General features: G+C 42.4%; 1 protein-coding gene across 1 annotated transcript in view; it reads left to right on the top strand.

Annotated features, from left to right (window-relative positions):
* The window catches only part of EPHA10 (EPH receptor A10), a 41390-nt gene that overhangs the window by 12016 nt on the left and 15784 nt on the right, over nucleotides 1–13590 (top strand). Inside the window, 3 exon segments of the mRNA XM_036745851.1 lie at nucleotides 4145–4300; nucleotides 5056–5442; nucleotides 12519–12652. Coding sequence (XP_036601746.1) covers nucleotides 4145–4300; nucleotides 5056–5442; nucleotides 12519–12652 — 677 coding nt within the window.

Consider the following 13590-nt stretch of genomic DNA (forward strand, 5'->3'; position numbering starts at 1 on the left):
AGATTCAATCTATCCAGCCCCTTCCTGGAAGACCATGACAACTTCAGAACTTAGGAAATATTGCCATAGGTTATCTTGGCCCATGGCTCCAGAAGTCAGACTCCCTTTTCCTACCTTGGACCCACTTCTGCCCAGTTACAAAAGGAAGCATGGCCAATGTCCTGATGTTGTTGTGGTTTTCAGCATGAGTGACATTATGACATTTTCTTGGGGTTATGGCCTTTATCTTGATCTTCCCCTTTCCCAGCTAGTACCTCTCAATGTCTGGTTTCATTTGCTGTTTGAAAGGGCCTTCACGCCTTTCTTTCTCTATGCTTTTGTTTGAAGCTATATGTAGGGAGCTGAAGGGGAACCCCTGAGTCTCTAAACGCCCCCAACCAGGGACCGGGAGTGGACTGAGGACAGAGCTGGAAGACATCCCCTGGTCTAAGACTTCTGTAGTATTTTTATTCTCTCCCTGGAAATTAGGGGCTTATGGAATGCACTTTAATGAAATAATGATCCCCATTAAACAGCACTTTAAGCTTTACAAATTTCATTCCTTCTCCAAATCCTAAGAAGCTGGTCGTGCTCATGCTATTTATTATTCTCCTTCTCTTGGTAAGGAAAGTGACTCAGAAAGCTTAAATTTCTTTCCCAGCATCACAGAAACAATAAATATCAGAGCCTAAGTCTTTTATCTCTAAGTCATACAAGGTTATAGATGATTCTTCCTTCCCAGAGCATATACATTTGCCTTCAGGAAAACAAGGCTTGTCCCATGATGAACTGTCCTTGGACAGTATTCCTCTAACTTCCTTCTCATTTCCCTCATTTTTAGTCCTAAGATGAATCTGTAATCACAAAGACTCGTATTTGTGAAGTGTCTCTTTGCTAAATGAGAAGCAACTCTCTAGGACTTATCTACTAAGTCATAGATGGGTTTGGTGGAGGGTTTGTTTCTATAAAGTTTCTCATTGACAGATGAAGGAGAGAATTGTACCTATTAAGCTTCTCATTGCTACATGAGAGGTAACTTCCTAGGATTTACCCACTAAGTTTGGGATCTGTGGATAGATTTCAGGGAGTTTATGAATTTGTATGGAAAAAAATAATATCTTTATTTTCATTAACTTTTGGCTTATTTTGTAATCTTATGTTTTTTTATTTTATGCACTTAAAAATATTATTCAGAGAAGAGGTTTATAGGCTTCACTAGACAGCCACAAAAGTCTATGACACAAAAAGGCTTAAGAATCCCTGTACTAAGTTATAGATTAGTGATGTGAAGGGATTTGTACCTACAAAGCCTCTCACTACTAAATGAGAGATGGAGTTATGCTTGTAAAGCCTCTCCTTGCTATTGTCAAAATATTTTGGAGTTACCCTGTTTCCCAGAACTAAGGCCCAGCAAACAGGCTGTGTCCTGAGCTTGAGATAACATTAATTATTTGTGATCAGGATGATATCACCCTCTGGCAAAGTGTATTGGTTGGACCAGCATTCACTGAGGAATTTAGCTCCCCCTATTTCCCAGGACCATCCATCGAATATTCACAATCCCTATTCCTTGTCACTGACAGGTACTGTATTCCTGTTCCCATCACAGAACTCTGGTTCTGTACCCCACAGGGTGGGCATGACCCACAGGGCCCATGGGAACAGTAACTCAAGACCTAAAATTATTATGTCATGGTCCAGCCTAGGATGTGTATAAAACCTGCCTTTAGTCCAGCATGTTAAGCCCTCCTTCTTAGGAGGGGGGCTTCCGCATGCATATATCATTTTCCTAACTCTGAAATTAATTAAACTTCTGTTTTCTGTCCTGACTCTCCCATCTCTCGCTTGCTGTTTGCCTGTCTAGGCCTTATCTATTAGCCTCAATCTCTTAATTCATTGAATTAGATTAAAAAATGTTTATTATGAGTGGCTAAGGCATATGTCCTTGTCCTCATAAAATTCATAGTCAATTTTGAGGGATAAGGGAAAAAAGGAGAAAATGATGATAACCAATAATATACTATTAGTTTATTTAAAAGTTGTAAAAGTGCCATAGTAGCACAAGTGTTCGGACTTATCCAGGTATGGAAGACAGAGAGTGAAAGTGTCCAGAGTCAGAAGATGAAATGTCTCATTCAAGGAACAGCAAGGATACTAGCATCATGGGATTGCAGACTGCGTGGAGGGAAGTAAGGTATAAGAAGATGGTAAGGTAGGAAGGTTTTAGGTTATAAAGGGCATTGAAAGTCTAACAGAAGATTTTATATTTGATCCTGGAGGTAATAAAGTATAATAAACAGAAATGGAGCTTATTGAATGAGGGAGGAGTGATATAGTCAGACTTTGCACTTTAGAAAGATCAATTTGACAGTTGAGTGCAAAATATATTAGAAGGGGAAGAAACCTGAGGCAGGAAGACTGCTCAGTAGTTACTGAAATAGTACAGGCATGCAGGGAATGAGAGCCTGCACCAATGTGGTTGCAGTGTCAGAGAAGAAAAGGAGAGATATTATATATCTATATATGTGTGTACAGATATAATATATTATACTGTATTGTATTATGATATAATGCATATACAATATAGTATACATATAATATATACACATGCACACATATATTGCATTATATATAATATAATAATGTTACATTACATTATGTATGTGTGTGTATGTATGTATGTATAACAAAGGTAGAAATGGCAGGATTTGACCACCGATTGGATGGGGGGAGTTATGAGAGAGAGTGGAGTAGAGAGCATCAAGGTTGAAAGCTTGAGAGGGAAGTTAGGAAGAGTGGAAGGTTGTTTTCTGGGGGGGTGGGGGTCGGAGAATAAGTTAGATTTTTGACTTATTGAGTTTAAGACATCTACTGGAAATCCAATTAGAAATGTCTAAAAGGCTGTTGGAAATGCAAGACTGGATGACAGGAGAGAGATTAAGGCTGTATAGGGAGGTCTGAGAGTCATCTACACAGAGATGGTGATTGGAATCATGGCAGCTGATGAGATCACCAAGTGAAATCGTGTGGAGGAAGAAGATAAAAGGGCCCAGGAAAGATATTTGGGGGAGCAGGTTTCCTCATTCTCGGCCCTAAATTTTGCCCACGAAGGACACACTGCCTTTTCAAGGTTGAGAATTGGCAGCCCATCACCTATTATTTTCTGAGCTCAATCTTGAAAGCAGAGACTAGGGACTCCTTTGATAGATGAGTGATATCACACAAATCATCCTGTCCAGTTGTCTGCCTGTAGGACAGCATGATCCCTTCTCCCACTCAGGTCAGCTAACCAGTCAGCCAGAGACTTCTGCTACTTCTTAAGAGGTCCCAAGGAAAGGAAAATCCTTAGTTGACAGGAAAACGTTCTTATGGTCTGATCTATCCCTCTTTCATTGCTGCACCAGCTTTCTTGCCTTGCCACCCCTCTCCACATTAAACTAGTAATGCCAACTCACATTTCTATGACACTAAGTTCTTCACACACATTGCCTCATTTGATACTGTTAATAACTGCATGGGTCAACCAGTAAAAGTATAACTACCCCCATTTTACAGATGAGGAAGCTAAGGATCATAGAGGGAGAGTGACTTGCCTAAGTTGAGCATTTAACAAGTGGCAGAGCTGAGACCTCACTCATTCTTTCAGCATTCTTTCTACTGTAATGGAGATGTGTGGGGAAGAACCTTTTGGGGGGAGAGTTGGGGAACATGGGAAGCCCTGGGAAGATCAGCTGTGGCTCCTAGAGGAAGATCAGAGAGCTGAGGTCTCTAAAATCCTCCTGGCTCCCTAGGAATCCTGATAATGCTCACCATTTATGGCATATAACAACCAGGCCATAGTGGGAAGAAGAGGGCCTTAAAGTACCTATATCCAAACAGGGAGGCTGGAGGGGAGGTCTAAAAGTGTGTCTACCATAGCCACCCCCAACCCAGAGCCCTGCCAGAGCCAGGCAAGAAAGCTTGTCTTAGGGCCCATTTGGGTGGTGGTGGAGACGGAGAAAAGGAAAGGGATTAGTTCTATCCTTGAGTTTTCCATCTTAAAGAGGGAGAACCTTTCTAACTCTCACCTGTCCCAAATTTGTTACCACCCTCTCCTCACCCCGTTCCCAAACTGGGTCCGCCTTTCCCCGCGCCTCCTGCCCCTGACTGTCGCCTCTCTCCACAGCCTGCCCCCCTGGATTTTACAAGGTGTCCCCGCGGAGGCCACTCTGCTCCCCGTGCCCCGAGCATAGCAGCGCTCTGGCCAACGCCTCCACGCTCTGCGTCTGCCAGGACAGCTACTCCCGTTCCCCAGCGGACCCACCCTCAGCCTCCTGCACCCGTGAGTCACCCGGGCCGGGGGTGGGCCGAGCGATGCCCTAAGACCTGGTCAGGTAGCGCTAAACTCCGGTCCCTAGCTTCCGCGACGCGTCTTCTAACCCTGGCAGAGCCCCACTCCCCCCACGCCCCGCCCCGGTCTCTTCGCCAGCCAATCGCAGCCCCACGTCATCCTCCACCCAGTCCCAGGCCCTACTTGCCAATCCGATGCCCTGCTCCTCTTCACAGGCCCAATCCCATTTCCCGTGGCTTCTTCTCAGTTCCAGTCTTCAAACTCCATAGTCTTTCTAATGTAGACAGAATACGAAGAAGCGAATTCAAGATTCAAGCCATATTCCCTGTAAATGTTAGCGGGAAAACCAAGATTCCGCCCTCCCCCTGACCCCCAATATCCCGGGTAGCACTCCTTTTCTATCAGCGTGACCTCGGTCAAGTCACTGCCCTTCTAGTTCTCAGTTTCCCTCATCTGTAAAATGAATTGAGTCCTTGGAGCATTACGGCCTTTTCCAAGGCTAAATCTCTGCTCCTCGGATTCCCTAACCAGTGACAGACCATATGGCCTTCCCACTGTCAATCCCAGACCTCATGGACTCTCCGCCGTCAGTGGCCTATTCCAGACTCTATAGATTTATTCCTTTCCCCAGACCCTGATCCTCGCAGTCCCTCCCTTCCCTGCTCCATCCCAGGACCACATTCTGCGCGGCCCAGGCCAGGTCGGCCAACCAGACTCGGTCTCACTGCCCCCGCTCCCCACCTCAGGTCCTCCGTCTGCCCCCCGGGATCTGGTCTACAGGCTGAGCCGCTCCACCCTGTTGCTGCGCTGGAGTCCCCCGGAGGACTCTGGCGGCCGTTCCGACATCACTTACACCGTCCTGTGCCAGCGCTGCGGCGAGGATGGCCCGGGCGTGGGGCAGGGGCAGGGGTTTGGCCAGGGACCCGGGGGCTCCGTGGGCACCTGTGAGTCCTGCGGGCCCAGCGTGAGTTTCGTGCCGCGCCAGACCGGACTGCGAGAGAGGACAGTCACCTTGCTCAACCTGCTCCCGCACTCCCACTACACCATCCGGGTGGCAGCGCTCAACGGCGTCTCCGGCCTGGGCGCTGTGGGGACCACTTATGCCCAAGTCATCGTGTCCACGGGTCTGGCGGGTAAGGCCTCAGGCTTGCCCCATCTGCTCTCCCAGGCCCCTCCAAATTCCCTGGCTGCAAGCCCGAGGTGGATTAGATTCCCTTTACCCTCTACTCCCATTTGGGGGGAGGGTAGAAGCTAGCCCTCCTCCTTGGAAAGGTGACCTCTAGGCAGGGATACCTCGCCGGGGAGGTGTGGAAAGAGAAATCCTTTTGTCCCGTGCTCAACTGCCTTCACTCCTCCACACCGCCTCCCCAGTTTTTGGCGCCCCCCGCTCCCCGCCCCCCGCCACAGTTTTGTTGTTCCTTTCTCCCAGGTGTTGCCCACACACTTATCTATAGATAGAAACTCGCATATAACAGTCAAAAAGACAAAAAGCAAAACAGTTCCTGCCCTTAAGGAGTTTATATTCTATCAGTGGGTGTGCACATATTAGCATATACACAATATGTACAAGATGGGTATTCCCTGATTTGCCAGGAAGGACGTTAGCAGGGCAAGAAAGTGGCTTAGGAAAAGTTTTATGTACAGGATGGAACGTGACCTGAGTCTTGAAAGAAACTAGGGATTCTAAGAGTGGAAGTGAGAAGGAAGTGCACTCAAGACATGAGGCACAACCAGTGCAAAGTCACAGAGGTGGGAAATGGAGTGGCTTTTATGAGGAACAGCAAGAAGTCCTGTTCACCTGAGCTATAGAGTATATGAAGTGGGGTAAGGTGGAAAAAGGCTGGAAAGATATGCTATGGACAAGATATGCTATGGACAGATCGTGAAGGACTTTACATGCTAAGACAGAGGAGTTTATTTTTGCTCCTAGAGGTGATAGGGAGCCAGTGGAGTTGATTGAGTAGGGGAGTGACGTGTTCAGACATGTGCTTTAAAAACTTGATAAGACACCCCTCTACACATTCAATCAGTATGTGCTCTAATACTTGGTGACTTCCATGCAAAGGTGGGAACAGATATGGATAGTGAGAAGTAGATAAGAAAGAAGCCGAGAGAGGGCAGAGACTATATAGAAACTCATACCATTACCTCTCAAAGGCTTTTAAAAATGCACAGAGAACATCCCCTCCACACACACACACACACACACACACACACACACACACACACACACAAATCACAAAATGAAACTATCTCTTAAGTTTGCCAAAGAAAAGACTGCTCACTGATGTGTCATTGTGGAATCAGATGTTTGTGTTCAATCAGATCACGAACTTATAAAGATCAGAATTAGTCAAAAGGAAAAAAAAAAACTAGAAGAATAATAGCAATGAGAAAAAGATTGCATTCAATCAAGACAATTCAGTCCTGACCTATTTAAACAAGTAGCAAGTCACTCACCCTCTGTCGACTTCAGTTTACTTGTCTGTAAAATGGGGACAATAATGGTACCCACCTCACAGAGTTGTTGTGAGGGTCAAATGAGATGATGTGTGTTAAGTGCTTTATACAATACTATATCATAATTATGGAAAATGGACAGCAAAAATGACGTCAACGCTGATTATAAGAATTATATATAATTTAACTCAAGTAAATTAGTTGCCATAACAAAGAAACCAAAAGGACCTAAGTGCCCACCTCAGTCAGCAAATGCTTGACTAAATTGCTCAAGGCAACTGGTTTGGAATGTTAACTCATTTGCGAAATGGTAAGAATGATGGATGATTCTAAGTAGTATTGCCTCATAGCAAGAGAAAAGCAGTGGAGTATAGAACCAGCTTAAAGAAAGCCTAGCAAGAGAGGCAGCTAAGCAAAATATTCCAAGGGAGACATTACCCTCATGATGTCATCAGTCCTCTTTGAGAATGAAGGGCCAACAACAACAGCACTTTACAAGTAAAAAAATGATCAACAAACAGAAGAAAAATGGGTGAGAGCTATAAAGACATTGACCCCCAAAATGACTGAAAAATGTAGGAGATAAGATCATACTGTACTTATTCTTTGTGGATTATGAAAAAGCATTTGATTTGGTAGAGCAAAATACCACCTTAACAGATCTCTTCTAGCAAGATGTCTTCCGTCAAAATCATTCAAGACTCCATAGAAAATATAACAAGAGAAATAACCTTTTTCAAAGCTCCACTGGTCATAAATATCAGATGAAGCATGAAATAAGGAGATCCATAAGTTTGTCAATGGTGTTTGCCACCACGATGGAGGAGACCCAGCCCAGAGTCCAAGACAAAAAAGGATTTCATATGAACATTGGGTTCCTCCAAATGCTCCTTTCAGTAGATGGCATCATGTTAGTGGTGTCAAGTCCCAGAACTTTGCAGAACTCCTTGAAAGCTATCCTCAAAACACTCAGAAGAGATTGTATTGATCATCCATCCACTTGGAAGACCAAGTGGAGGAAGAGCCTATTGTCCAAGTTATGAATGCAGTTAGATGGCTACTCTATAGAGCTTGCCAAACAGTGTATTTGTTTTATGCAGACAGTACAAATGGTTAGTTAGAATTAAAGAGGAGTGCAAGCTGGATTACTTTTAGGAAAGAGCAAAATTCTTTTGATGACTCTAGGCTTCTCCTGAAAACTAAGTCACATCTTTTTTAATACCAAAATTCTACTGGTGTTTATTGAATGAGATATGGATCAAAATACTTTTGGGAAAACAGACAATGAATATTACACAGCAGGCAATAGAAAGGTACATGGTGTCTGATAAAGCAGGGTCTAACTTATAACCAATGAGGAAATTTGAAAAAGAACAGGAGGAACAAATCTTATCAGGGAAATGTATGATAAGAAAAGAATATGACCAGTCATTTGGTAATAGCAAAGAATAACAGGTGGACAGCCAGAGTGCTTTATTAATATCCTTGTAAGGTTGAGAGAAATTAAGAAAGGCCTCCAGCATGTTACTGAATTTTGGGGAAGAAAATTTTGGGGGTACAAAAACAAAAATTCTACTCTGATGCCTCATTATAATATGGAGGTGACCTTGGGTTTTTAAGGCTATATGCCAAGAAATACCAGAAGGACTTCAAGTATGTCCCTAGAAGCAGAACGACTCTATTTTTTGAGGACCCTCCTATTTAACCATAAAGAGGAATCTGATGATAAACCTTGTTTGACTGAGACAACCCATGAAACAGAGAAAAATAAAAAATGGCCCTAGGTCCTGTTGCACCACCATGCCCTTCACCTTCTGAAATGATGGTGGCAGATTTGTGGGAAAGAGTTCTAAGACTAACACAGGTTTGAGACTGCCGACAATCTTTAATCTGACTGTTGATACTCTAAATGTAAGATCTAATCACCAAGGAATAGACATAGAGTGAGAGGAGTTGAAGCACACCAATCTTGGCATTCTCACTATAAATAAAATTAGGCCAAAGAAAGCAGATGGAAGAATGCCTCACAAGTACCCCTTGGAGAGGCAGAGAAAACATTGGTGATGTGGTTTTTATCATATGCCCCAAAGTGATAAGAAATATTTCAAGGGACATATGGTCATTACATGTTTCAGCATGAATGATAACTATTTGGGAAAAATACCATGAAAAAAACTGTAGCTTATGTATCATCAGTTATTGAGGATGAAGTGATAGAGAAATTCTATGATGATCTTGATAAAATGAATTGATAAGAAAATATATATAGGTAAGATAGATAGATGTAGGTAATATAGATAAGAGAAATTCTATGATGATACTTGGTAAGATACAAATCAAATAATTATATACTATGATACTTAACAATATGAGTGCAAAGGTGAAAACAGATGAGAATGGAAAGAATTATATGGGAAAGCATGATTCAGGAGAAAAAAATGAGAAATGCCCAAAACATGTAGATTATACAGAATCTCCATGACTTTATGTCATGAGTATTTTTTAAAAAAATAATTTGTAGGCATAAGGCATGGTAAATGCCAAAAAATTAAACTGATTGCATCTTAACAGATAGTATAAGACATTATGGATGTGAGAGTTGTCACTGAGTCAATTTTCTGTCAGACCATCAACTACTTAGAGATAAAATCAGAATTTATAGGAAACTAAAGGAAAGAATAGTAATGAGAAGAGGATATTGCATACAGCTAAAAAGATTTAATACTGAATTATTTAAAAAAGCTATGGAAACTGAAAAGTGGGAAATGGACAACAGACATGACATCCACACCAACTATAATAGTACAGAAGTTAATGTAAATTAATCAATTAAATCTGTCAGTGTTTACATTGACAATTGTACTGTGTATTTTTGACAACACTGTAATTGCTACAACAAGGAGACCAAAAGAGTGTGGAAAGTACCCCCAAAACATTAGACTTACTTGCTTGGTGGAGAATGAAAGTTGCCAAGGATAACACCAAGTTAAAATATAAGCTCATCTTTAAAATCTCACAAAGGAAGGTGATAGACAATAATAAGAAGTATCATCTTTTAAAGCAAAAGGAAGCAGTAGAATGTAAAGCCAATCTAAAGCAAGCTTGATGAGTAACCAACAAAGCAAAGTCATCTCAAGGGCATTCAAGGAAGAAAAAGAAAGTTGACTGCAATGAAGAAAAATGGAAATATCATTATTACAAACTTTTCTCCATCCAGGAGAGTGGAGCCATTCATTTGGATCCTAACATTGCAGTCCCTGAAGTGCTTATAGAGGATGTTGAATGACACTAAAGAGAATAAAGATCAGAAAAGCAGCTAGATTGGATTAAGTATATACAGCTAAAATCCATGTTAGAGGTGATACAGTTGTGAGGGGAATCTACGGAATCAATTTACAAGGTATCTAAAGGAGGGAAAGATGCTAAAAGCAGGGGAGGGAACCTCTCAGATTTTAGCGATGTCAAAAAAAGATTACTGAGAAAATATGAACAACTACCCATCTACACTCCCTTCTATTAAAAAAAGTCTCTATGAGGGTCATCTATGCACAGACTGAGAGCATCCTTGATGAAGATATGAGTAGAGAACAAGCTGCCTTTTGCAAACAATATTCAACAATGGACTGTATTGTCATCATCTCACAATTAAATGAAAGATGTAGAAATATGAGATCCTATTGTGCTTATACTACAGAAAAGAATTTGACTCAGTTGAACAAGACATTTCCTTATAGGCTCTTTTACAACAAGGCAGTGCATTGGATAGAATGCCAGGCCTGGAGTCAAGAAGACCTGAGTTCAAATCTGGCCTTAGACAGTAGCTGTGTGACCCTGGGCAAGTCACTTAACCCTGTTTGCCTCAGTTTCCTCATCTGTAAAGTGAGCTGGAGAAAGAAATGGGAAGTCACTGCAGTATCTTTGCAAAGAAAACCCTAAATGGGGTCACAGAGAGTCAGACATGACTGAAACAACTGAACAACAAAAAGTCTCCCATCCGCATAATTAAGATCATTTAATATTCCAAGTTATAACAACCAATATAACCTTGTTCAAAGACTCTCTGACAATAATGCCAAATGAGGCATGTGTGAGTGTCTCACAGGGTCAGCATTGATATCCTATGGTGTGCATGGTCAGAAGAAACTCTTAAATCGATAAGATCATGGATCCAGTTGAGAATTTTAAATATGGGCAAGAGTCACACAGGATAGTTCAGGAATGACTGGGCTTTGATTTGCATTATTCCAAATCAATAAGATCACAGTTTTATTTGAATCATTTAATACAATAATGCTCACCAAAGATATTTGCCATTGTAGAAGAGGGATTTCCTGTGCATGATGAGGTCCTCCAGATGCTTCTGTTTGCAGATGACATTATGATGATTACAGCAAACCCTAAGACATTGTAGGACTTCCTAGAAGAAATAAATAATCATTCAAAGGAACTTGGCCTGACCATCCATACAGAAAAGATCAAGTGGATGAAGAATGTGATTGCCCAGATTTCAACATGCATCCTAATGGACATCCTATAGAGCTTTTCCAACTCTATACCTATATATCTATATACATGTATTTATCTATATCAATATCAATATCTGTCTATCTATCTTTCTATCTGGGACAGACAGGAGAGACGGGCAATAAACTGGGCCTAGAGTTGAAAAAATAGAGGACAGAAGGGTGGATTGCTTTGGAGAAATCACAAAACACTATTCTCACCCCAAGCTTCCCATAATAGCAAAGGCATTTGTTTTCGATATAAACATTATATCAGTGTTGCTATATGGCAACATTGCTATATATATGGCTGCTTCTGAAGAACTAAAGGTGAGCATCCCACAGAAGGTAAGGCAAAGATGCATAGTTGGCATAAGGATCTAGCCATATAGAATAACAGGAGTCAAGGATGTCCTCAAAAAATGTGTAATAGAGAATATGGGCCAGTCACATGGTGCAGACAAAGGATAACAGATGTTCCACAATACCGTCAGACCTCAGAAGAAAGTGAGGAAGGCCTTCAACAAGTTAGTTGGACCCCTTGTGGTGAACCTTTGAAAGGACATACATCAGTGTCTCATTGGAAAGGCATCGATAGGCTTTGGTCTTCGTGGTTGGGGTGGTTGGGGTGGTTGGAGGAAACTCCCAAATCGATAAGATCATGGATATAGTTGAGAATTTTAAATATGGGCAAGAGAGACACAGGATAGTCAAGAATGGCTGGGTTTTTATTTGTATCATTGGAGGGAACTTCAGAACCAATGAGATCACAGATCTATTTGAGAATACTTCTTCACACAAAAACTAATTTTGCTGAGGTCTGCAGATTCCAGACTTGCCATTAACTATGTCTAGCCATCTACATGCTGATTTAATTAAGGTCCCCACCAATTTCCGGTCCTTTTCCCCCTAAGCCCCAGCCTAGTCTGGGCTAAAGACTGAGCTCTTCACTGAATGAGGCCAGCTTGGGGTTGGTACCACCACCATATGTAGAGGTAGATATGGTGGGGTTGGAAGGGGAAGGATTATTTAGATACTGGATCTACTGTTCAGTCTTTTCAGATGAGGGCCCTTCAACCCTCCTCTCAGGTTTCTGCCTGGTTCATCTAATTCTGCCATTCTCCCACAAGCAGCTGCCAACATTTCAGTACCCCACACACAGCATATGCTCAGCTGCTAGCAGTTGTTCATCTATCTTCCACCTTCCCCAGGGACTCTCATACGCCATGTCTGTCTTCATCTTCCAGTATCCAGTGGAGTGACTGAGATCCATCCAGATCGAGTGGAACCCAAGAGTGTCTCCCTCTCCTGGGAGGAGCCAGGGTTCCCAGGGACCCCAGGAGCCAACAACACTGAGTATGAAATTCAATACTTTGAGAAGGTAAGTCCAGGGTCTTCCTGGTTGTCCCTGAGGTACCTTCTTTAGCATGGGTACAGGGTGAGGGGAGTGCCTCGGTTCTTTCTGTTCATAAGTTTAGGGTTCCGGGGCAGTCTAACTTCCTGTGGCTAGGCTCCCATAGATGGGAGAAGCAGATGTTGGAAGCAGTTATAGGAAAACTAGAAGATTAGATGCTCCCTGAGGAGAGGACTGCATCTGTTTTCACCTTCGCATGCCCAGCACCTAGTACAGGGCCTTGTATATATATACTAGGTACCTAATAAATATTTGTTGAATTGTGTTGAATTATGAGGACAGGATTAAAATCATGTCATAGCTATTGAAGGAATTGGGAATATTTAGCTTGGTGATGAGAAGACTTTCAGGATTAAAGGAATAGGAGAACTGGTTTCAAATACATCCAGGGCTTCCCTCCTCTTGGTGGAAAGGCAGGAGACTACTAGGGCAGAATGCTGTATACATTGTCATCGTATCAGGCATTTTTTCTGAATTACTTTTGCTGTTGTTGCATGGTAGGGTTCAGTTCTGGGAAGCAGAGAGGAATGGGCTGTTTCCCGAAAAAACAAAAGCCATTTTTTAAAAGTCATATACATATAATCTGTAGGTCTAACATGAAAAGGAGAGATTAGATTTCTGCTGGGTCCCAGAAGGAAGAACTAGGAACAGGAAGTGAAGTTGAGAGGCAGATTTCAGTTCAGTAGAAGGAAAACCTTTTAAACAATCACACTTGTCCAAAGTGAAATGGGCTGCCTTGGGAGGTGGTGAGTCATCATCCACCCCTTGAGATCTTTAAGCAGAGGTTTGATGACTTCTTGTTGGGGACGTAGAAGTGGGGTTCAGGTAGACTAGATATACTCGGATTTGGTGGCGTTACAATGGTGTAACCACTTTCCTTCTCTACTTTACCTGACTTGAAAATG

The sequence above is a fragment of the Trichosurus vulpecula genome, chromosome 2, assembly GCF_011100635.1.
Source record: "Trichosurus vulpecula isolate mTriVul1 chromosome 2, mTriVul1.pri, whole genome shotgun sequence".
NCBI lineage: Eukaryota > Metazoa > Chordata > Mammalia > Diprotodontia > Phalangeridae > Trichosurus > Trichosurus vulpecula.